A 19,592-nucleotide genomic window follows, 5' to 3' on the forward strand; every position below is an offset into this window, starting at 1 on the left:
CCGTCGAGCTGAAGCCAAGGAGCTCCATTTTGTTCGATAGCGCTGGTTCAGGTACGGGAAGCGCCTCGGCCAAACCACGTGGAAGGAAGGCGTCGCCCGAAACACGAGACAAGGTTGCAGGCGTGCCAGGATCGCCCCGCAACACCAAAAAACACGCCGGGGCGCGTTGTGGTTCGATCCAATCCTCCAATCACCACCCGCAATTAAAGCATCGCAGCAAAACCACCACAGACACCTCAACCACCACCATAAAACACAACCATGGGTGACGAGTGGGAGCCGCCCATTCCCGCGGGCTACAGCGATGCCAACCGCGCCTTCCTGCAGGCCTTCATGGCGCGGGGCACACTGACCTTCCGCGAAGCACAAAAAGTGCTAGCGGGCATCAAGGGCGCGATCGAAGACGACGACGGCGCAGTACCCCCCCAATCGATCACGATGGCCGACTTCGAGAACTTTGTGCGCAGCGCGCGCGAGGCGGTCGAGCCGCTGGACTACGACATCCGCAACACGCGCGACCAGGTGCGGGGCGGCGAGCGGGTGTGGGCCTTCATCAACGCCCACAGCGACCCGGCCACCCAGATGGGCACCGCCCGCTCCCCCGAGGAGGTCGCCTACATCAAGCGCCTGCTGGACGCCATGTTCGACCAGTACAATACCCCGCGCATGGAGGTCATGGCCGTGGATGAGGGCCAGGCGCTGCGCGTCTCGCGGCCGACAAGGCGGGAGAGCAATATCCATGGGAATAATAACAATAACAATGGGGGTGGGGGGGAGGGCAGCGATGCCGAGGGTGGTGACGGGGACGGGGACGGCACGACCACGGTCAGCCGAGGGTTGAAGCACTCGGAGGTGCTCTCGCTGCTGGCGAGCCTGGTCGCCGAGGGGTGGCTGGACAAGTCGCGGGACGGGTTCTACAGCCTGACGCCGCGGGCGCTGATGGAGCTGTGGTCGTGGCTGATGGCGACGTACAACGACCCGGACGCCGAGGCGGAGTGGCAGCACATCAAGTTCTGCGAGGCGTGCAAGGAGATCGTCACGTACGGGCAGCGGTGCAACGAGCCCGACTGCACCATTCGCCTGCACGACATCTGCGAGGACGGGTTCTGGCGCACGAGGCGCGAGCGGACGTGCCCCAAGTGCAGCACGCCCTGGGAGGGGAATCACTACGTGGGGGAGCGGGCGGTTACGTCGAGGTCTGGGTTCCAGAGGGGGAGGGGGAGGAAGGGGAGACGAAGTCAAGCAACTGAGGCTGTCGAGGAGGAGGATGAGGAGGAAGAGGAAGACTAATTGTTAAGCCACTACTACGAAGCACTGTGTGATGTATGAACCATGATACCCGGCAGTGTAATTGCACTAGCCACAGCAGAGACCGGACGAACACATTCGAGTTCTGTGACATCACTGTGGCGGCACATATGTGGCGGTGCAATGCTTGGCATGTACGAGGCCTCTTGGCCAACAGCCGATGGGACGCGATGGCGGGCGGCAGACCAGCGGAACGGCGGCGCAGGCGCGCAGCTGCAGGCGAGCTTGTGAAAACCCCCCGCCTTACTTTCAGCCCCGAGAACCCCTCCCTCTCTAAACTCTCCTGAACATCACACAACCAACCCGCAATGGTCACGTTTTTCAAGAAACACAAGGAGGCGGAGAAGCCAGCAAAGGAGGCAGACAACAGGGCAGGCACAGAAAATCCAGCCGAACAATCGCAGGCCAAGAGTGCAGCTGCGGATGCAATTCCTCCCGCTATCTCGGCGCGCGATAACGCGGCCCCTCTACTTGACCATGACGATGAGCGGTTCCTCGAGCGCCTAATATCAAACGACCATGACGACGACGACAACGATGACGAGGGACCGCGGCCCCCTCTCCCGCCGCGTCCCAAAACCCCCGACCTAGTGTGGGAGGACAGCGATTTATTCCACCTGCCCAAAACTGAAGAGGGGCCCAGCACAGCTGCCACCACCACCACCACCGCCACCGCCACCGCCGAAGCGCCCAAAAAGCCCAGCCGCTTCTCGCGCCTCTTCCACCGCAAACCCACCACCACCTCCACCGCCCTCACCGTCCCCTCCGGCCCCACAGCCGTCCCCCCGCAAGAAGCCGAGCGCGAATGGGACGACCTCAACCACGTGCTCGCCCGCCTCGGCATCGAACCAACCGACGCCTCCACCACCACCTCCACCACCGACAGCACCACCAACACCCCCAAAGACGCCAGCACAGCACCAGCCCCAACACCCCCCGCACCGGGCAAAGCCAAAACGGCCGCGCTCGCCGCCTCAGCCGAGGTACAATCCCTCCTGCGGCAATTCGTCATCGTGCTCAAGGACGTGATGCGCGGAGCCCCAACCGCCGTCGACGACCTCACCGCGCTGCTGGACGGGCGCAACGACGTGCTGAAGCGCGGGTTCGAGAAGCTGCCGTCGTCGATGCAGAAGCTGGTGACCCAGCTGCCCAAGAAGCTGACCAGCTCCCTGGGCCCAGAGGTGCTGGCGGCGGCGGCCGAGGCGCAGGGCCTGAAGCGCGATACGGACGCGAGCGGGCTGGCGAGGTTTTTGGTGCCGAAGAATTTGGGGGATTTGGTGCTTACGCCGGCGATTGTGAAGAGTATGTTGAAGGCGATTGTGAATGCGCTGAAGTTGAGGTGGCCGGCGTTTGTGGGGATGAATGTGTTGTGGAGTGTGGCGGTGTTTTTGTTGCTTTTTGTGCTGTGGTATTTCCATAAGCGCGGGAAGGAGGAGAGGGAGAAGATGGAGAAGGAGGCGGCTGGCGAAGGGGTGGACGATGGGGAGGCAGCAGGGAAGGAAGTGGGCGAGCAGGACAAAGTAGAGGAGGTCGAGGAGGGGATGTCGAGCGCATTGGTTGTCGTGGAGCCGCCTGCCGAGAGTCCGCGGTCGTGAGATACCCTAATGATGATCTGTTTTTTCTTTCGTAGGTAGCTAGCGTTGATAGCATAATGGTCGTTATTGTCACTTTAGTCGTCCTGGACTAGCTCCTTAATCTCGTCCCTCCCCGGGGCCACTGCCTCGGCCTTCTCGTCCCGAACCGACCGATCAATTACCTTCTGGCCGTCCTGCATCCAGAACCCGACTTCGTCTACGATGTCGTAAACAATATCTTCCACGATCTGGTCGTCATAGCGCTCACTGACCGCCCGCAGATGGTCGGTCTTCTTTGGCGACGGCCCATCGGCATCCCCCATCTCCGTATCGTCGGGCGGTGGTGGGTACCAGAAGTTCGGACCAAAGTTCACCTCAACCGCACCGCCCCGGAAAACGCTCACAGCCGGATAGTAGCCCAACGTCCCGTCGTCGAGCGCTTCACGCCCGCCCGTCTGCTGCGCCTGTCTCGACGCCGGCGGAAGAAACGCCAGAAGGTCCGTCCACGGCGTCCCCATAAGCACGCCGTTCTTGTAAACCTTGACGCACGAATTCGGTAGCGTGCGCAGTGCCGGGACTGGGTGGTTCGGATTTGGTTCCCTAAGGCTATGCCCTGGCCCCATGGGGGACGGGTTCATCAAATCTTCCAATTCCTTAGTTGTGTGGTAGTCGATCTTCTCAAAGTAAATATGCGCCTTGAACCGAATCGGGATGCGGTCGCGGATGATATTTGGCGCTTCCGGGGCTTCTTCGGTGTCCTCATCGGCGAGGTCAATGGCTGGGTTGTATTGCCCTTGTACAATCTTTCGCTGAAGGCGCTCCGATGGCAGCTGGATCTCCATCCCGATCACGTCCCCCTCCTTGATGTCCTCCCCGGACGGAAAGAAGTCCTTGGGCCGTGACATGTGCACCTTCTGCCCCGCCACATCTCTGATGCCGTAGCTGTATGCATCAAACCCGACCGGTGCGTCCAGAGATGCTTCCCTCCTCGCAAACCCCACCCGGATATGGCCGTGTGATGCGGGATCGCCCTCCTTTCGCTCCTTCAAGATGCCCCGAGTGACCTTGCACTCCCAGTACCACCGTCCCTCGCGGACGGCCACGTTGGCGCGTGTCATACGGAAACCTTTATCCGAGGTGACGTGCATGCCGTCTCGGGCGAAGAACATGTGCGATGCGGCATCCTCGAAGGCTATGTGGGCTCCAAAGGGCGGCGGCTCGGTATTTCGGTAGTAGAACATGGATGGGAAGGCGGGGTCAGCGATGCAGTGGGTGTAGTGGAAGTTCTTCTTGTTGTAAACGCTACAAATGTCAGCAAAATAGGAGGTACGAAACACAGCATCGAACACTTACTGATCCAGCGTCTCCACGAATTCGATTGTCCTCCCTTCCGAATCCTCTACTTCGTGGTGATTCTGGAAGACCGGGCCTCTGGACAGCTCAAAGTCGGTCGGCTTAGGGTGGGCGAGCTTGTACCGGTTTGGCGCCAGTTCGCCTGGAGCTTCTCGCAGCTTCGGATCAGGTGTCGCTCTAGCACTCTCGGGGGCGCCCTTGGACTCCCTCTTCTTGAGGGACTCTTTCTTGGTTCGCTTCTCGCGTGCCATGACTTGGCTATCGTCAATCTGTACCTGGGCTTTCTGAGCCTTCGGTTCCGGATTTAATGGCGATGATACGGCTGGGCTGTGGTCATCTTCGAGGGAGCGCTTCTGGGGGAGTGAGGAGGGGAAGGCAGAGGGAGTGGGCTCCCGGTTGGGAGAGGGCGCCTCAGACGCCATTGTGGAATTGAAACAATGAAAAGGTACTTTGTGGTTCCAGATAAGATAGTTCACCTCAAAAAGGGCCGTTCAGTTGAATTATTGTGATTACGCAGTATTTTGGTGAACCTGTTTGCCCCATATTCTTCATGATGATCCCAGAACTTCGAAGCTGTCGCGCAGGGAACGCGACCTGGAGCAAGCTGTGGATTTGAACTTTCAGTGGGTCGACAATTGGGTCTCAACCAATCAACCCTTACACTGCCTGCCGCAACCTCAAATCCCAGCCGAGTTCAACCCGCGCGCCACGATTTTCATCACCAAACATCACCCAACATCAGCCATCAATATGCCCGTCGTCAAGGGAGGCGTGTGGACCAACATCGAGGATGAGATCCTCAAGGCGTCCGTCAGCAAATATGGGTTGAACCAGTGGGCGCGCGTATCGTCGCTGCTGGCGCGCAAGACGCCGAAGCAGTGCAAAGCCCGTTGGAACGAATGGCTCGACCCTAGCATCAAGAAAATCGAGTGGAGCAAGGAGGAGGATGAGAAGTTACTGCATCTCGCCAAGTTGATGCCCACGCAATGGCGCACCATCGCCCCGATCGTCGGCCGCACCGCCAACCAATGTCTTGAACGGTACCAACGCCTCCTCGACGAGGCCGAGCAGCGGGAAGGGTCTTCCTTGGGCTTGATGGGCCCGGAAGGCGGCGAGACTCAAGCACCTTCAGCCGATGACGTTCGACGTCTGCGCCCAGGCGAAGTCGACCCCGACCCCGAGACGAAGCCCGCCCGGCCCGATACGATCGATCTGGACGAGGATGAGAAGGAAATGTTGAGCGAGGCTCGCGCCCGCTTGGCCAACACACAGGGAAAAAAGGCGAAGCGAAAGGCCCGTGAGAGACAGCAGGAAGAGTCCCGACGGCTCGCCGCGTTGCAGAAGCGGCGGGAGCTCAAGACGGCCGGCATCAACATCAAGGTTACGACGCGCAAGAAGGGACAGATGGACTACAATGCCGATATTCCGTTCGAAAAGAAAGCAGTGCCCGGGTTCTACGACACCACCGACGAAATCTCGCGCAACGAGTTCCAACGGTCCCACTTTGATCCTAAAAAGCAACAGGTCGGTAACAAGCGCAAGGGTGAGGAGGATGGTGATGTCGACCGGAAGCGGAGGAAGAACGAGAAGGATGGGCCATCCGCGTCTACCCAGGCCGCTATCAAAGCAGGCCAGATGCAGAAAATCCGCGAAGCCGAACAGAGTAGCAAGCGGAAAGCTCTCTCGCTACCAGCGCCGCAGGTCGGCGAAGGGGAGCTGGAGGAAATCGTTAAGATGGGCATGATTGGTGAGCGGGCGAGCGCGACGGCCCGTGATAGCGAGAACGATGCCACCCGCGGGCTAGTTGGGAACTACTCGGCGCTCAATACGAACGCGCCGATCAGGACGCCCCTCGCTCCGGCTCAGGAGGACCACATTGCGAACGAGATCCGCAACATTCGGGCATTGACGCAGACCCAATCGTCCCTGCTGGGTGGCGAGAACACCCCCCTTCATGAAGGAGCTGGGTCGACGGGATTCGAATCAGTCGCGCCCCGGAAGCAGGTTGTCGCTACACCAAACCCCTTGGCAACGCCTCTACGGTCCGCTGCGAACGGCGTCGGCGCCACACCGCTTCGACCCGGGCAAACACCGCTCCGCACACCCCGAGATACCTTTGCCCTAAACGCGGCCGATAAGGACATGGACATGGTCGGGGGAACCCCAGCAGACGTCAGGATGCGTGACCTATCCCTTCGCCATCAACTCAAGCAGAGCCTCGCCGCCTTGCCCAAACCCAAGGAGACGGAGTGGGAGTTGGAGCTGCCGGAGGATCAACAGGAACCCTTGACGGCGGAGCAAAGGGAGGAGGATGCCGCGGAACGCGACCGACGGGAACAAGCGATCCGCGACGCGCAGGAGATGCTCGAGCGGAAGCGGCGGACGCAAGTGATGCAGCGAGACCTGCCTCGAGCGGTATCAGTCGACTACAACGAGCTTGTACGAGCAGCCTCGGAGATCGATGACCCAGCGCGGGCTCTTGTTGCACGCGAGGCGGCTCTGCTCATGGCGCACGACGCGACCAGGTACCCGCTCGCTGGCGCCCCTTCAACCAACCCAATCCCCCTCCCCCAAATGGACGACCCTGCACTCGCAGAAGCGCGCCTCAAGGTCCTTCTCGAAATGAAGGATCAGCTAAAGCCCGAAGAAATCGAGGCCGTCTGGAACAAGGAGAACAGCAACTCCCTACTCCTCGGCCTCGGCTGCTACGACGACGACGACGAAGACGACCAGGTCGCCACCATGAAGACCGCTCTCGACGTAAGCAAGCCCCCTCCCCCCTTTTCCCCACCACCCACCCCTCCATCCTCACACAATACACAACTAACCCCCTTCCTTATCCCAGACCGCCCTAGACACCCTCCTCACCTCGGCCGAAAAGGGCAACAAGCTGGAGAAGAAACTGGGCCTGCACCTGGGCGGGTACAGGAACCGCGCCGAGATGCTGCGCGGCAAGGTCGGCGAGGCGCACGCCGCGCTGGAGAAGGCGCGCGGCGCGCTCGGCGGCTTCCGCATCCTCGAGGCCAGCGAGCAGCAGGCCATCCAGCGGCGGCTGGCGGCGCTCCGGACCGAGGTCGCGTTTGTGAGCACGCGCGAGAGGGAGGCGCAGGAGCTGTATCGTGGGGTGAGGGCCGAGTTGGAGGAGTTGAGGATTGCGGCTGGGGAGCGGGCGTGAGGGTGGGGGGTTGTTGGTTGGTTTGGTGGCAGGGAGGGGGGGTTGGTGGAGTGGGAAAATAGGGGGGCGTGTGTACGGATACATAGGTATGGATGATTGGGGTCGGGGTTTGGTATCAGTCGGTGGTACACACCACGAGCACGAGAGCGTTTGGTTTTAGATTGCTGATGTCGTAATAAGATGCCCCGGGGGTTGAGGGTTTGTTATGATCCAGTCTCTTGCCGCTTCAAAATTGCTGAGATGTATTAGCGAGGGAACCCACAGGATGTGTTTCCCACCCACCCAGATAAACAACCCAGCCCATGGGCCAGCGACTGTAGTGAGAAAACGGTAATACTCAGTCAGATAATAAGCCGAGCCCAAGCCCCTCGGTTCGTTCAACATTAATACTGCTTAGGGGCTCTACATTCTTTCTCGAGTAAACAAAACAAGCACAGGCGCGCTCAACTGAAGGAGCTCAGGGGTAAGGTAGGGAGATCCGACGCACGGGGAGGCTGACTACCTCGACGTCCGTTGTCAGAACCACCCCTTAGGTATCTAGATTTGCCCATGAGTAGGTTGTTCGGGAGGTGAGGAAGACCGCTCGAGGAATTACAAGGTGGACGCTTCCTTACGCACCGCGCAGTCGGATGCGTAGTCGGTCAGGCATGACCGTTGGTTCTTTCCATTCGTCGGTTGCCTTCAGGTAGGGACTCCTTGGCCGCCGCTATCTCCATCAGAAACCCAGACTCTCGTCAGCTAAACTACACCCCTCCAAACACACATAGTCCTCCGCCCACCTTCCAGCACCCACTACCGTCCGTTATTATCTCAGCGAACATGCGGCCAGGCACCTAGATCGCGACCAGCCGCGGACAAGGAACGCAACCCAGTAGGTATTTCGGCCACACCATTATCAACTACGACGGGGGCTACGCCGATCATCTTTTTGGGCCAGGCGACAACTTTTACCATGGCCCGGTCACTATCAACTGGCATGCCCGCCCGGACTTCCGCCGGCCGGGAACCCATGTGTACCTTGGTCCCGTTACGATCAATTACATCGGCCCCGGAACCTACGGTGCAAGAGTGCGTGGTCACCAATACTTTCTCTACAACGCGCCGGTAACCGTCAACTACACCTACGGCGTTGCTCGATTCCCTGAGCAGCATCTCCGGTCCCGAATCGGTTCAGGGCTTGAGTATGCCCCCTTCGGCTTCAGCTACGACCGTCTTACTCTCGGCGCGCCGGTCCCGGGCTGCATGCCGGTGCATCCTCACGGGTACCTTGCCGTTATCGTTGTTGAAGGATCGGGCCAACCGGAGATGCACGGCGGTGAGCCGGGAATCGACGGTAGCCAACCGGGAACCAATGGTGCATACCTAGATACCAGCCGGGAATCAACGGTGGTCAACCAGGGGCCAGTGCGTCCCATCTACCATGGGGGCAACACAACACGCGAACAGAGTCGATGATGCACAGCACACTACAGATGGAGTAGGCAGGGAAGCCCACGTAGGAGGCCGGCCGACGGACGCAGGAGGGCTCACGGACGCGAGAGGGCTATGCCGCCTATGCGTTGATGAGCGGCCGCTGTTGACCTCTGAGAGCAGTCGGGACGGAGAATCAACCGGCGAACCACCACCACCGGCGACGGGGCAGTCATTGATGATCACCTACCTAAGCGGCCGGTGTTAACATCAACCGCCTCGGGGTAGATTACTGCCCTCGATCTCATGTTTCCAAGATCACCTACTTGGGGCTCGGAAGAGGAGGAAGGGTGCGGAGGAATGTTTGAGGCAATTAGCGTGTAAGTACCTACCTAGCTTTAAGAAATCAAGCAGCACTAGGAGCCTAGCGTGCCCTTAACGCAAAGGGCTGTAGTCTGTCATGCGCCATTATGACACTATCTGTGCCTAGCCGTGGTTTGAATGGTAAACCAGCACGTGGACTAGGTATTTGGCATTACGCACTGATCATGGGAACCGTGTCCCTGGGATTTGTATTGAAGGGGGGTAGATAGTAGATACTGTCTCCTGTCCGGGTACCTCTATTTTGCCCTGCCTGGCAATTTTGGCGCCACCTCTCCAGGCTCTCCTGCAGAGAGGTGGAGTTGAGCGAGGATAGGTACCTAGGTACCTACCTAGTAGGTAGGTCACCTTGACCACCGGGGAGGTTGCACGTAGTTCCAGGGCCTTGGCACTGTTGGCAGTGAACGAGGCAGTGCAGCTCTGAAGCTCCGAACACCTCCCGCTCGAGTCGTTCTGTACCTCCATAGGTGAGCTGAGCATTATGACTCCACCTTTCCTGCAGCCCGACGACCGGGTACCCTTCAGCTGAACGCCATTTTGTCTTAAAATCATGGCCCCCCTCGGGCTGCGTTTACTTTAGGTTTGACCCTTTTATCAATTTATCAAACCTACCTACCTACCTTACACAGTAATCGCAAGTCGAATGGCCCATCATGTCCGAGCCTGGAGGGAAATTGAACTGTACCGGTCAGGATGGACCAATCTCTGCAGATCCCGATATCGTTGGATATGGCGTAAGCCTCATGATTCACAATGTCAGGTACCTACATGCCTACTAATAGTGGACTCTAGGTTCTCTCCGCTTTCCTTGTCACGGCTACGTTGACCGTTCTCACCGTGGTTTTTGGTTATCTCTCCGGTTCCCTCGGCGACGAGTCGATGACCGACTTTGATCGAGCTGTCATAAAGTCTATGAGGCGCTCGTTTCGGGCTCGGGGCAAATCGTCATCTTCGCCCGCGAACTCATCTACGGACTTATCCACGGACTCAAGCAACATCAAAGAAGCCCCACGCTCCGAGGCGTGGAAACAAGCAGTTTCCCGTTTCATCTTGGCCCTAAGCGATCAGCAATTAGTAACTGGACTCGCAATCCTCTGCTCCGGGGTTATCAATCAAAAGACGCTGACTGTATGGGAGTTCCACATGGTTCTTTCCCTTGCCTGGTTCTCGACAACCTCCCACTTGGCCACACTGGACGCGCTACGGACATACCTCAAAGCACATGCGGTTATTCGGGATGTCCGCGTTTTCGGGATGGTATGCGTGCTAGTATTCCTTCTCTACACATTTGTTGTTTCGCTAGTAGCCTCATATGGCTCGCTGGCATACACATCTCCCATCCAGTGCGCATTCATCCAACCTAAACCAGCCCCGGATGCATTCACCGTACTCGCCCTATTGTAATGGGTCATAGCCATGTATCTCATTGTGTTTGGATATTACACTCGGGTTTCAGGTCTCTACTCGGACCACGGATTGATGGCCCTTCTTTTGTATCCGGGAATCCGTCTGCAATGGCGCAGGATTTTGAGGGACCAGGCACCGCACCTGTCACCGGACCAGGTACTGCAGGTTGTGCTCGCCTCGTCTCGGGCACGAAGGCTGGGCTCCATCCTTAAGCTTACATCACAATGCGGTAATGGGCAGCGACCTGTTAGTTCGCCGTACTTGGCTCTCTTGCAGGGGGGTTATTTGATTTCGGGTTCTTTCTTTATAAGCCTAAATGGAGTCGCCTTTAGTTTGTCGTATGGCATTACCCAGCTCGTCAGCTATCGCTGGGTATGGGCACCGCGACTGGAAGAGGACATAAAGTCGATGGGCTTTGGTCAAATCATGGCTGTTTTCCTACTTATTTTGCCTTTCCTGGCGGCTGCGGAGAGCTATTATGGTATGTACCTCACCTCAAATTCTTACTTTGTGTCTTACTTACCTAGGTACTGACTGGCTGTGCATTAAAGAATATCTGCAATCCCGCACCGAACTTCCGGATGCTGGTAGTGCCGAGCCACGCATCTCCGAAAGCGGTATTCTTGATGGCACAGCATCATCACCCCCCCGTTCGATGTCATCACCAACGCCGATTTCCCAAACGTCGGGTGCCGAACGAGTCAAGGCCGAGTTTGTCAACAATGTGGACAAGATCAAAAAGTACCTTGCAGGTGACGTCTACTATATCCGTCACATCGAGGCTCAACAAGAACCTTCCAGTACCGCCGAACAAGACCTCATCGAAAAGAAGAGAGCTGTGTTAATTCGATATGAACGCCTCATCGAATGTGAACGCCAGGTCTTTCCTAAGACTAAGGCTGTTGCAATATTCTTGTTGTTCTTTCACTTTAGCGGGAGTATTACTCTCGGTGTTCTGCTCAATCTGGTTAAGGGTGTCGATATTAGCAGCGGGTTGGCGATCGCCATGGTGCTAGGAGCTGCGACTTTCGTGCGGTTGAAGGACACCCTGACGCTCCCGTTCCAGCAGCCGCAGCTCGTGTCTCTTGAACAACCGGAAACTCGCAGCCAGGAGTCCGGTGGCAGCCAAGGTGGAGACCAGGGACCCGATGAGGGTAATGCGCTTGAACTTGACGAGATAGCCGCTGCGCGAAGGACTGCCACTGTGCTCCTTGAAGAGGGGGGACCACGTTGAGAGAGTACGAGAGGGCATAGCTTGATCCGAAATTCTGGAAGCACAGCACTCGATGCCAGATTCTTCACAACTTATGAGTCTATCCGGAGAATTCATCGAAGTTTGGTTTTGAGCCTCAGGGGGATATGTAGTTGTCGACGTCGCTAAAGTATTACCAACAAGGAGGCACTGCAGTTGTCCAGTAGTAGGGAGAGAGTTCCAAGGTGGATATTCTGTAATTAATGTATCTTATTATATTATTAAGCCCATCTAACATTACCCCATCACGTCGTTGTAACCCCCTCCTTATCATACTGGACTGTGATATCCGTCACTCGCAGGATCCCATTGTCCGTCTGCAGCGGCTCAGGCTCCCCATCATTAGCCAGTATACTCCGGTCGCTGCGGTCGTCGATCGACTTTTGCATGTGCAGCTCATGCTCGCTGTCGTTGGGCAGAGGGGGCCTGCTTGTGGCGGTGACCACTCTGCTGCGGTTGTTGCTGCTGCTAGCGATCCCCATCTCCTTGTCGTAGAAGTTGCTTCCACTGCGGTGGTGTTCGAGAGACGTCTTGGCGTCGCGGGCGAGCACGCGGAGCATGGGGATGCTGGTGGCGATGACGGAGGAGCAGACCTCGGCGTTGCCCCAGACCCAAAGCGAGATACCCTGCGCTAGAGGTTTGTCAGCGGGCAGATTCCAACCTTTCTCATCCGAAGGGGGGGGGGGGGGGGGGTTATTACCAAAGTCTGCCGCCAGTAGCCTCGGGATCTTGCTGGTCTTGACGACGGCCGTGGCGCCAGCAAATACGCCCATGCTCATCGCAAGACCTGCGCCGAGCTTCTCCTTGCGCTTCATCTGCAAGCCCCATAGGAACTTCCACGGAAGTAATGCGAGGGTGAAATCCATCAGTGCCGAGTAGCCGGAGGAAAAGAGGTTGTAGTAGACGGCGACCTTAGGATCCCAGCATGTGCCCTCGACGGTCATCTCCCATGACTTCTGGACAGGCGCACAGGTAATCCAGGGTATGAGTGCGGACACAGTCATGGCGACGTTCATGGAGATGATGCAAAACCAGGTGAGCCTTTTATGCCAGCCGTCCGTGATGTGTAGGAGCGTGAGGCCGAACGATGTCTTGCTCCAGGCAGCGGCGGTTATGGAGAAGGTGCCGGCGACGTTGGTGGGTAGGAGCAGATCGTCCATGTAGCGCATGTCAAAGTCCCAGATGTGTAGCCCGTAACCGAAACTGGTCGCATAACTGAGGACCGAGCACTCGATGATGATGCAGACCTTGTTATATTAGTTCGCTGAGCCAAACACGGACGAGAGAGGGTAGTGTATCTACCCAAGAAGCGATGAGGATCCAATCATCCCACCACAAACTCCGTCTCTTTAACAAGCGACAGTAGACTCGTAGGCAGAGGAATATTGTGGAGGCGAGTGCCAGCGACCAGATGCTAGCAAGGAGGTACGGAGCGGCATTGTCGTGTGGAAGAGCGGCCAGCTCCTCCGGAGTCAGAGGGAACGAGGCAGCCGCATATTGGTCCGGCGTTTTCGGCGTTTCGCCCATGGGTACGGCGCCTCTTCTCAACGGCTATCTCTAGGCGTCGAGAATGCAGTGCCTGTTGCGTGCGAGCGGCCACGTGGAAACCGTTTGCGAAGCTGCACCTCGCACAAGGTATAAGAAGAGGAGACAGCGGCTTATGGGACGAGGGAAACGGGATGCTGCTCAAGCCATCTCGACGCTAGGTTCCCTCGGAGGGCGCACCTTTCCCATGTGAGAACAATTCTCGATCAAGACGATCACATAGGGCATTGATTTGCACTCGAGGAGAGCTAGCCCCGAACCCCATCACGCACAGAGCGGAGAGGCAGATGGATGATCTTCGTGTGGAGGCGTCGTTAGCGCGTTTACTAAGGAGCTCTCGGTCAGCGCTTATCCCGGATGGAAGCTAGGAAAACGGCATTTTCCATGGCGGACAGACCGGCTTTTTAGCACTTTTTCTTGTCTCACATTTCAGGGAAGGGATTTTCTCTCTGGGGTGTCGTCCTCGACGTCATTACCTACCTATGTACCTAAATTTTGGAGGAAACGCAAAAGGGAAGAATTTGTTGGGTAAACATATTGCCCGTTGATCGTTGAACAATGGCATGGGAGATATTAACTACAACGAGCAGGACGGATATAGAGAACGAGGGGTAAGTAATGTAACATCTTACGAAGCAGATCCAGAGTATCGGGTGATGCGACGGTGGATCGTGATCAACAAGACGACGACAGGCCTGGCCAAGATTCCGAGAGAGCGGTTCACCTTCTGCCCCACCAATCGCGTGGAATTCCCCCACACCAATTTAAGGGGACTGGGCACGCTGGGGTTGACAAACGCCAAGCACGCTGAAGACAGGCCGGTCAGGATGTGAGCGGTGGGATGGTCGTCAGAAATATCTCTTTGGGGAAGGAACGGTTTTTAGTCAAAGCTGGCTCAGCTCCCATCTGTGTACGCGTCCTACCTAAGTTAAATCTACTAAACTTCGGTCCCGAGTCTCCGAAATTTACATTGCTCACGACAGAAATAAAGGGGAGGTTTCACCATTTTATCAGTCATCATTTCAAACATACCGACAACGGGCCAACTTTGCCTGCGGGCAATAAACAGCTCCAGCCTCCTCGCAACTCCCATCGCGACATGGATGGCACGTGGAATCTCAGTTCTTCCCCGGGCTTCCGTTGATATTTCCACGTGCTCCTGCCAGCCATGAGCAAGACCACAAAACGTTCCTCCTGCCTATCCCCATCAAAACGAAACACACGCCCTCATCCCCGGAACGACTTGGAACTCAGTACATACTGCTCGAGATCCACACAGCCAAGCAATCCACCTCACTGGTGTCCACCGTTTTACCCAATTAGGCAACCATGACTCGACTCGACCCCATCTCATCCCTTCCCCGCGATCATCACCTCCCCATTGCGATCCCGCCGCCTCTCACATTATCGCCCTCTCTCGGCTCCCAAGGTATCCGTAATACAGTCGCAGATCTCAGGGTCAACTTCGCAACCTAATCAACACAAATCGAAGATGCCCAGCGCCAACTACAAAACATGATTGTGATAACGGCCAAGCCTGCCGAGTCGACCAATGGCCGGTCAGGTGGCTCCTGATCCGGCAGGTGGGTCCCAAGCAGTGAATCTCCAGGTTGCTGAGAGCCCGAGACAACCGAAGATTGGCGTACACAGTAAGATTGACCTAAGATTGCTGAGACCTCCCTACCTTACCTGACTACAAGATTTTGGAGAAGGGTTCGTCCTCTGCATCGTGAATAAAGTAACTAACTGCGGAGCGGAGCGGCCATCGACGCCCACAGCCGGCCGGAGCCGAAGACGACGCCACTCCCGAGGCCGCCTCCATCATCCGCAGTGCTGGGCATTTCTTTTCTTTTCGCTGCTTCTTCCGCCGCATCCTTGCGGTATTATTAAGATGAGAGACGAGGAGAGCTGCTGCGAATTTTGTGCATGTCGATTCTCGAATTTTATCCATTCTGTCTGCACTTTATTGAAGCGAAGCTTCAATAATGAGTCTCTGAGATGTACAATGTACATTGAGGAAGCGAAGAAGGAACGCTTCGTTTCATTTACTAGGGTTTCCCTCCAGAGTTCTCAGAGGAGCGATTGGATGCCACAGTTTCGACTGCATTATCGTGCATAATCTTGCATGCGGTGGCGTTGTGGCTAACACAGCAGCTTCGCTTCACCCTTACTGTGGCATACGAAGCAACATGGCACAGTCAGATACTTGTATCCTGTTGCTCTCTAATCTTTCCCACCGAGCATCAAACATCTAGTAAAAGTGCTTCGATGACTCCCGTCTCTTTTTAGTCCATTTTCTGTTGCACTCTTCCACACTCTTGTCCAGCGTAAGATACTGGGGCGTCGCCCATCTCTGCTGTCCTGCAAAACCTGTTAGTCCACCACTGCAACGCAAGACAAAACGGGGATCGAAGCCACCACAGTAATATCACCATAGCCGAACCAAACACGTACCGTTGCCCGCTATAGGGGGGATGTACTCGCCGAACTGGTTGCTGACCGGCCGGTACAGCCTGCCTGGCACGTTGTACTCGACGTAGATCAACAAAAAGAAGCGCGTCGGGCTGTCCTCGAACGTCCAGCGCCGCGCGTGCTCCGCGCGCTGCAGCTTCGCGAGGTAGCGCTCCTGCGGGATCCCCGTCGTCTGCGACAGCTCGGGGTCCAGCTGCTCCACCACGGGCGCCGTGTCCTGGTGGTACGTGTGGACGCCGCCGTCGGCGAGGTTAAGCACCGCGCGCAGCCGGTACTGCCGCTTCACCGTCATGGGCGCTATTGTCCCGTCCCCGACCGGGCGGTAGTCGGACGGCCCCTCGATGGCGAAGGTGCGGATGCTGTTGAACGGCTGCCCGCCTTTGATGATGACGGGGATGGTGGGGGGCATCAGCCCGGCGAAGGCGACGCTGGAGCCGTCGATGTTGCGGATGCCGAGCTTGCGGGAGAAGTGTTTGCCGAGGTCGATCGGGCCGTTTTGGTCTTGGACTTGGAAGGGGATTTCGACTCTGGCAAACTTGTCGTCGAGCTCGTATGGCTCAAACTTGGTCATGCCTGGCCTCTGCACCCATGTTTGGCGTCGGAAAAAGGACAGGGATGGGTGTGACCACAGCGCTCTGCTGATGAGGGGATGCCAGATGAGCTCGCCCAGCGTCACGTCAACACGTTTCAGCTGGTCGCTCTCGGTTGGGTACAGCAGCTCGAGCAGCTTGCCCTTGACCATGTAGTCATCCACCCAGCTCTGGCCAAAGTCGTGGAATGCCAAGGTGAAGAGCCGGTAGTCTGAACTTTGCCGAAATTCGGGGCATACCGCGAGGAGCAAACGGAGCAAGATGAGGAGGGAGTCGAATGCGGCACCGTTGGCATACGCGTTGGCGATCTCTTCGGCGCGCTGGTCGGTGTGGGCACGGAGAAACGTTGACCTAACAAGTTCAGTGACCACGCCGTTCGGAAAGGGAAGGTGGGTGGCAAGAATGTATGCAAGTCGCCTATCCGGCTTGACATCACTCGGCACACACTTTCGCAAATCGCGATAGTACCCTTCGATTGACGCGGTTACCGACATGGCGGCGCCGACCCTCTCCGATGTCTGCAAAAAAAGAAGAGAAGAAAGAATGAACGCGCAATGGTGAGAGGGGCATGGCCCAACCAACCCCTAAGCCCAGCTTGGTTTCCATCTCATGTTTGGTTTTGTGGTTGGTACAGTTTGGCGAAATTTGCGGCCTTTCTTTGTCTGCTATGACGGGTTGCCGCATGCATGGCATGAAATCGACTTGATATCTGACTGAACGACGACGGAAGCAAGCAGCCACACAGGGTAATTGGGACGATTCATTGGCCGGGATTCAGCACATGGAAAACAAAAATGTGATAACGTAATATAGCAAATGATGGTCCAAGGCGCAGCAAAATCCCTGTTCGGAATTAAGTTTGAAATGATCTTTATCAGTTATCGATTCACCGGGAATTTAATAGACGAGAGAAGATACCTAGGTAACTGCCTGTGATGTCTTAGTGTTCTGACTTTTGTGGTTTAGCAGTATCAGGAGCTATTGGAAGGTAATTTAACAGGAGAAGGGTTCAGTACCTATGCACGTCAACAGATCATTAGTATAAATGTTTAAGGACCTAGTTTAACTCTCCTCATCCTCACTAGAATCATCAAAGCCGACGCCGAACTCCAGCCAGCATTGCATCGGAACGGTAAAGTTGGGGACCAGGGTCCGGGAATGGTGCCCACCTGTTCTTTCTCGCGCTAGGGCCTATGTTGAACAACTCGTACTCTAGGCTGTTAGGCAGCAATGCCGTGAATGGAGCTGTGACGTGGAAAATTGAACAAAACCAACCGTGAAAGAGCCTTGGAAGGAGTAGGTATTAGTATCATGGGAGGTACCTGTACCTACCTCACCTAGGTATGTATTAGTCAAAGTTTGCGTACTTATTATACCTCTCCAACCCAACTTAACCATAACACAGAAAGTAGGTAGGTGCCTTACTTTATTTTCAGGTGTCAACCCTTTGGTCACACGCTTTCCACCTCCAACCTGCCCATCTAGAACAGGTCGTAGCATTCGACGGCAATTGAAGTTAAACCATTACTTTCTCGCCATGGCACCCGTAGATGGTGTCCCTTCTACTCTAGCGCCAATCGCCGAATCGGAACGACGCGGACCTCTGGAAGACGACCCAAACTCCTCAGCATCGAATCTCGCCACGCCGCCGCAATCCCCCGCCGGTCCTCACCAGCCAAAACGGTCATCTTTGAACGATATATTGCGGGAAAACAGCCGGCATCGCTTGTTCGTCCGTCCCTGGAAATGGACCTCACGGCATCTGCGGCTGCTGGACTGCCGATTCCTTCTCGAGAAAGGGGAACGGAAGTCCGAGGTAATGGACACCGAAAGCTCCGTTCAAGATGGCTTGACAATCAGCCAACAACAGAAACGTCCCGGGCACCTTTCAAGCGAGGAGGTTGCTACTGCTATAGATCACTTGTCTTGTGACAGCCATAGGCTCAGGCTGTCGGCAATTGGACTTCTTCTCTCCGATCATGGTTTCCACCAGCGCCCGTGGTAAGTGTTCTCAAACGACTTGGATGAATGCTGCTAATCTTGTCCCTCCTTAGCTCCAACCTGTACTTCTACTTCCATCAGAGGATTGTCACGACCCTACGAATTGATGGCCTTTTCTCATTCCCATCATCTCGCTCAGACATTCCCCCTCTTGCGTACCTTGACCTTAAAAAGCTGCGCTCGCGAGGTGAGATGCTAGTCGTGCCTTCAGCCAGCCGCAGACCCAATCCGCCCGTCGCCCGTCTTCGGTTAAAGCACCAACGCCGTTTCCGACCGGCAAACGAAATCGAAGATCCATACATCGTGGCCGTTCTGGTCGCTCTTGCCCAAAAGCGACAGCAGTACCGCTTCCGCAATCTCGCGGCGGATCTCAAGGTACACCCCCATTTACCACATGAATGCTAGGCTGTTTCACTAATGAAGAGTTTGTAGGTTCATGTTTTGGTTCTCCCGACGGACGCACAGCGCTTCTTTTTCTATACGGCTCGTTTCTCGGCCCCGTTCCTCAATCGATTCGACCAGCCGTCTAAATATTTCCCAGGCGACCCGCTCTGCATCTCCTATTGCTCTATTCCATTCGCACCCATAGCAGACACGATCCGAGGAATGGAAAAGGCAATGTCCATAGTCCCCGATAATGGTCAACGGGAGCAGCCGTCAGAGGACAACCATGAGGAGTTTTGATTACAGCACCATGCATGGATGTAGACGAGGCTTAGCAGCCCTCAACGATGGTGGGTGCTGCCGAGAGGCTACCTCCAACACACGGCCAAATGTGGCCTCGATCCATGAGACCAAGGCCATTTGCTATGCGGAACTTCATGAAGGATGGGCACACGAGTCGCCAACGGACCATGAGCCACAGGTAATACCAACCACACTAATCGGGTAGGTACCCAGGTACCTTATGTAGTTATCAACGTGGGAGGCTTTCAAGGTTTTCTGCCAGTCATTTCACAGCCAACCAACTGGATGGATTCGATTGCGTCTCGCTCCGAATAATATATTAATCGATACAACCCCAAGAAGTGGTTCCTCGTCACAGACTCTCGCATCACTTTCGTTTATCCACTGTGATGATCTTTTCGGTTCGGATTGTCACCGCTCCCAGATGCTGAGCTGCT

The 19,592-nt window shown here is 56.3% G+C and overlaps 9 protein-coding genes across 9 annotated transcripts; 6 read left to right on the forward strand and 3 right to left on the reverse strand.

Moving 5' to 3' along the window:
* The first annotated feature begins 111 nt into the window (after nucleotides 1-111).
* On the forward strand, nucleotides 112-1,371 carry B0H64DRAFT_462291 (Nse1 non-SMC component of SMC5-6 complex-domain-containing protein). The gene has a single exon (XM_062807544.1). It carries the CDS (start codon nucleotides 262-264, stop codon nucleotides 1,288-1,290), a length of 1,029 nt encoding a protein of 342 aa, XP_062657479.1. The 5' UTR covers nucleotides 112-261; the 3' UTR covers nucleotides 1,291-1,371.
* Nucleotides 1,372-1,590: 219 nt separating this feature from the next.
* B0H64DRAFT_475512 (uncharacterized protein) lies at nucleotides 1,591-2,903 on the forward strand (the record flags this gene model as incomplete). The annotated part of the gene is made up of 1 exon (XM_062808106.1): nucleotides 1,591-2,903. Exon 1 carries the CDS (start codon nucleotides 1,617-1,619, stop codon nucleotides 2,901-2,903), a length of 1,287 nt encoding a protein of 428 aa, XP_062657480.1. The 5' UTR covers nucleotides 1,591-1,616.
* Nucleotides 2,904-2,940: 37 nt separating this feature from the next.
* On the reverse strand, nucleotides 2,941-4,827 carry B0H64DRAFT_177079 (uncharacterized protein). Its single transcript, XM_062798861.1, has 2 exons — nucleotides 4,236-4,827; nucleotides 2,941-4,184 (listed from the first exon to the last, which is right to left on the reverse strand). The coding sequence occupies exons 1-2, from the start codon at nucleotides 4,655-4,657 to the stop codon at nucleotides 2,978-2,980; spliced, it is 1,629 nt and encodes a 542-aa protein (XP_062657481.1). The 5' UTR covers nucleotides 4,658-4,827; the 3' UTR covers nucleotides 2,941-2,977.
* Nucleotides 4,828-4,944: 117 nt separating this feature from the next.
* On the forward strand, nucleotides 4,945-7,413 carry B0H64DRAFT_343077 (pre-mRNA splicing factor component-domain-containing protein; the record flags this gene model as incomplete). Its single annotated transcript, XM_062801270.1, has 2 exons — nucleotides 4,945-6,995; nucleotides 7,081-7,413. Exons 1-2 carry the CDS (start codon nucleotides 4,986-4,988, stop codon nucleotides 7,408-7,410), a joined length of 2,340 nt encoding a protein of 779 aa, XP_062657482.1. The 5' UTR covers nucleotides 4,945-4,985.
* A 2,262-nt stretch (nucleotides 7,414-9,675) lies between these two features.
* Nucleotides 9,676-10,846, forward strand: B0H64DRAFT_177108 (uncharacterized protein). Its single transcript, XM_062798862.1, has 2 exons — nucleotides 9,676-9,935; nucleotides 9,994-10,846. Exons 1-2 carry the CDS (start codon nucleotides 9,855-9,857, stop codon nucleotides 10,603-10,605), a joined length of 693 nt encoding a protein of 230 aa, XP_062657483.1. The 5' UTR covers nucleotides 9,676-9,854; the 3' UTR covers nucleotides 10,606-10,846.
* B0H64DRAFT_177114 (uncharacterized protein) lies at nucleotides 10,435-11,953 on the forward strand. The gene is made up of 2 exons (XM_062798863.1): nucleotides 10,435-11,089; nucleotides 11,136-11,953. Exons 1-2 carry the CDS (start codon nucleotides 10,618-10,620, stop codon nucleotides 11,840-11,842), a joined length of 1,179 nt encoding a protein of 392 aa, XP_062657484.1. The 5' UTR covers nucleotides 10,435-10,617; the 3' UTR covers nucleotides 11,843-11,953.
* A 152-nt stretch (nucleotides 11,954-12,105) lies between these two features.
* Nucleotides 12,106-13,387, reverse strand: B0H64DRAFT_418034 (uncharacterized protein; the record flags this gene model as incomplete). The annotated part of the gene is made up of 4 exons (XM_062805289.1): nucleotides 12,106-12,491; nucleotides 12,561-13,107; nucleotides 13,138-13,158; nucleotides 13,229-13,387. 4 exons carry the CDS (start codon nucleotides 13,385-13,387, stop codon nucleotides 12,106-12,108), a joined length of 1,113 nt encoding a protein of 370 aa, XP_062657485.1.
* Nucleotides 13,388-15,635: 2,248 nt separating this feature from the next.
* On the reverse strand, nucleotides 15,636-17,268 carry B0H64DRAFT_399185 (uncharacterized protein). Its single transcript, XM_062804003.1, has 2 exons — nucleotides 15,827-17,268; nucleotides 15,636-15,790 (listed from the first exon to the last, which is right to left on the reverse strand). Exon 1 carries the CDS (start codon nucleotides 16,959-16,961, stop codon nucleotides 15,834-15,836), a length of 1,128 nt encoding a protein of 375 aa, XP_062657486.1. The 5' UTR covers nucleotides 16,962-17,268; the 3' UTR covers nucleotides 15,636-15,790; nucleotides 15,827-15,833.
* Nucleotides 17,269-18,004: 736 nt separating this feature from the next.
* On the forward strand, nucleotides 18,005-19,313 carry B0H64DRAFT_462295 (uncharacterized protein; the record flags this gene model as incomplete). The annotated part of the gene is made up of 3 exons (XM_062807545.1): nucleotides 18,005-18,468; nucleotides 18,522-18,843; nucleotides 18,901-19,313. 3 exons carry the CDS (start codon nucleotides 18,005-18,007, stop codon nucleotides 19,150-19,152), a joined length of 1,038 nt encoding a protein of 345 aa, XP_062657487.1. The 3' UTR covers nucleotides 19,153-19,313.
* Nucleotides 19,314-19,592: the final 279 nt, after the last annotated feature.

This window comes from Chaetomium fimeti (assembly GCF_033439085.1).
Source record: "Chaetomium fimeti strain CBS 168.71 chromosome Unknown B0H64scaffold_5, whole genome shotgun sequence".
NCBI lineage: Eukaryota > Fungi > Ascomycota > Sordariomycetes > Sordariales > Chaetomiaceae > Chaetomium > Chaetomium fimeti.

Bases quoted from the DNA above. Each gene is read 5' to 3' on its own strand.
- B0H64DRAFT_462291 (XM_062807544.1), top strand. From the start codon at position 262: ATGGGTGACGAGTGGGAGCCGCCCATTCCCGCGGGCTACAGCGATGCC.
- B0H64DRAFT_177079 (XM_062798861.1), bottom strand. From the start codon at position 4,657: ATGGCGTCTGAGGCGCCCTCTCCCAACCGGGAGCCCACTCCCTCTGCC. The intron at 4,185-4,235 runs GTAAGTGTTCGA...TGACATTTGTAG, and splicing joins TTCGTGGAGACGCTGGATCA to CGTTTACAACAAGAAGAACT.
- B0H64DRAFT_177108 (XM_062798862.1), top strand. From the start codon at position 9,855: ATGTCCGAGCCTGGAGGGAAATTGAACTGTACCGGTCAGGATGGACCA. The intron at 9,936-9,993 runs GTAAGCCTCATG...AGTGGACTCTAG, and splicing joins CCGATATCGTTGGATATGGC to GTTCTCTCCGCTTTCCTTGT.
- B0H64DRAFT_177114 (XM_062798863.1), top strand. From the start codon at position 10,618: ATGTATCTCATTGTGTTTGGATATTACACTCGGGTTTCAGGTCTCTAC. The intron at 11,090-11,135 runs GTATGTACCTCA...TTACTTACCTAG, and splicing joins GGCTGCGGAGAGCTATTATG to GTACTGACTGGCTGTGCATT.
- B0H64DRAFT_399185 (XM_062804003.1), bottom strand. From the start codon at position 16,961: ATGTCGGTAACCGCGTCAATCGAAGGGTACTATCGCGATTTGCGAAAG.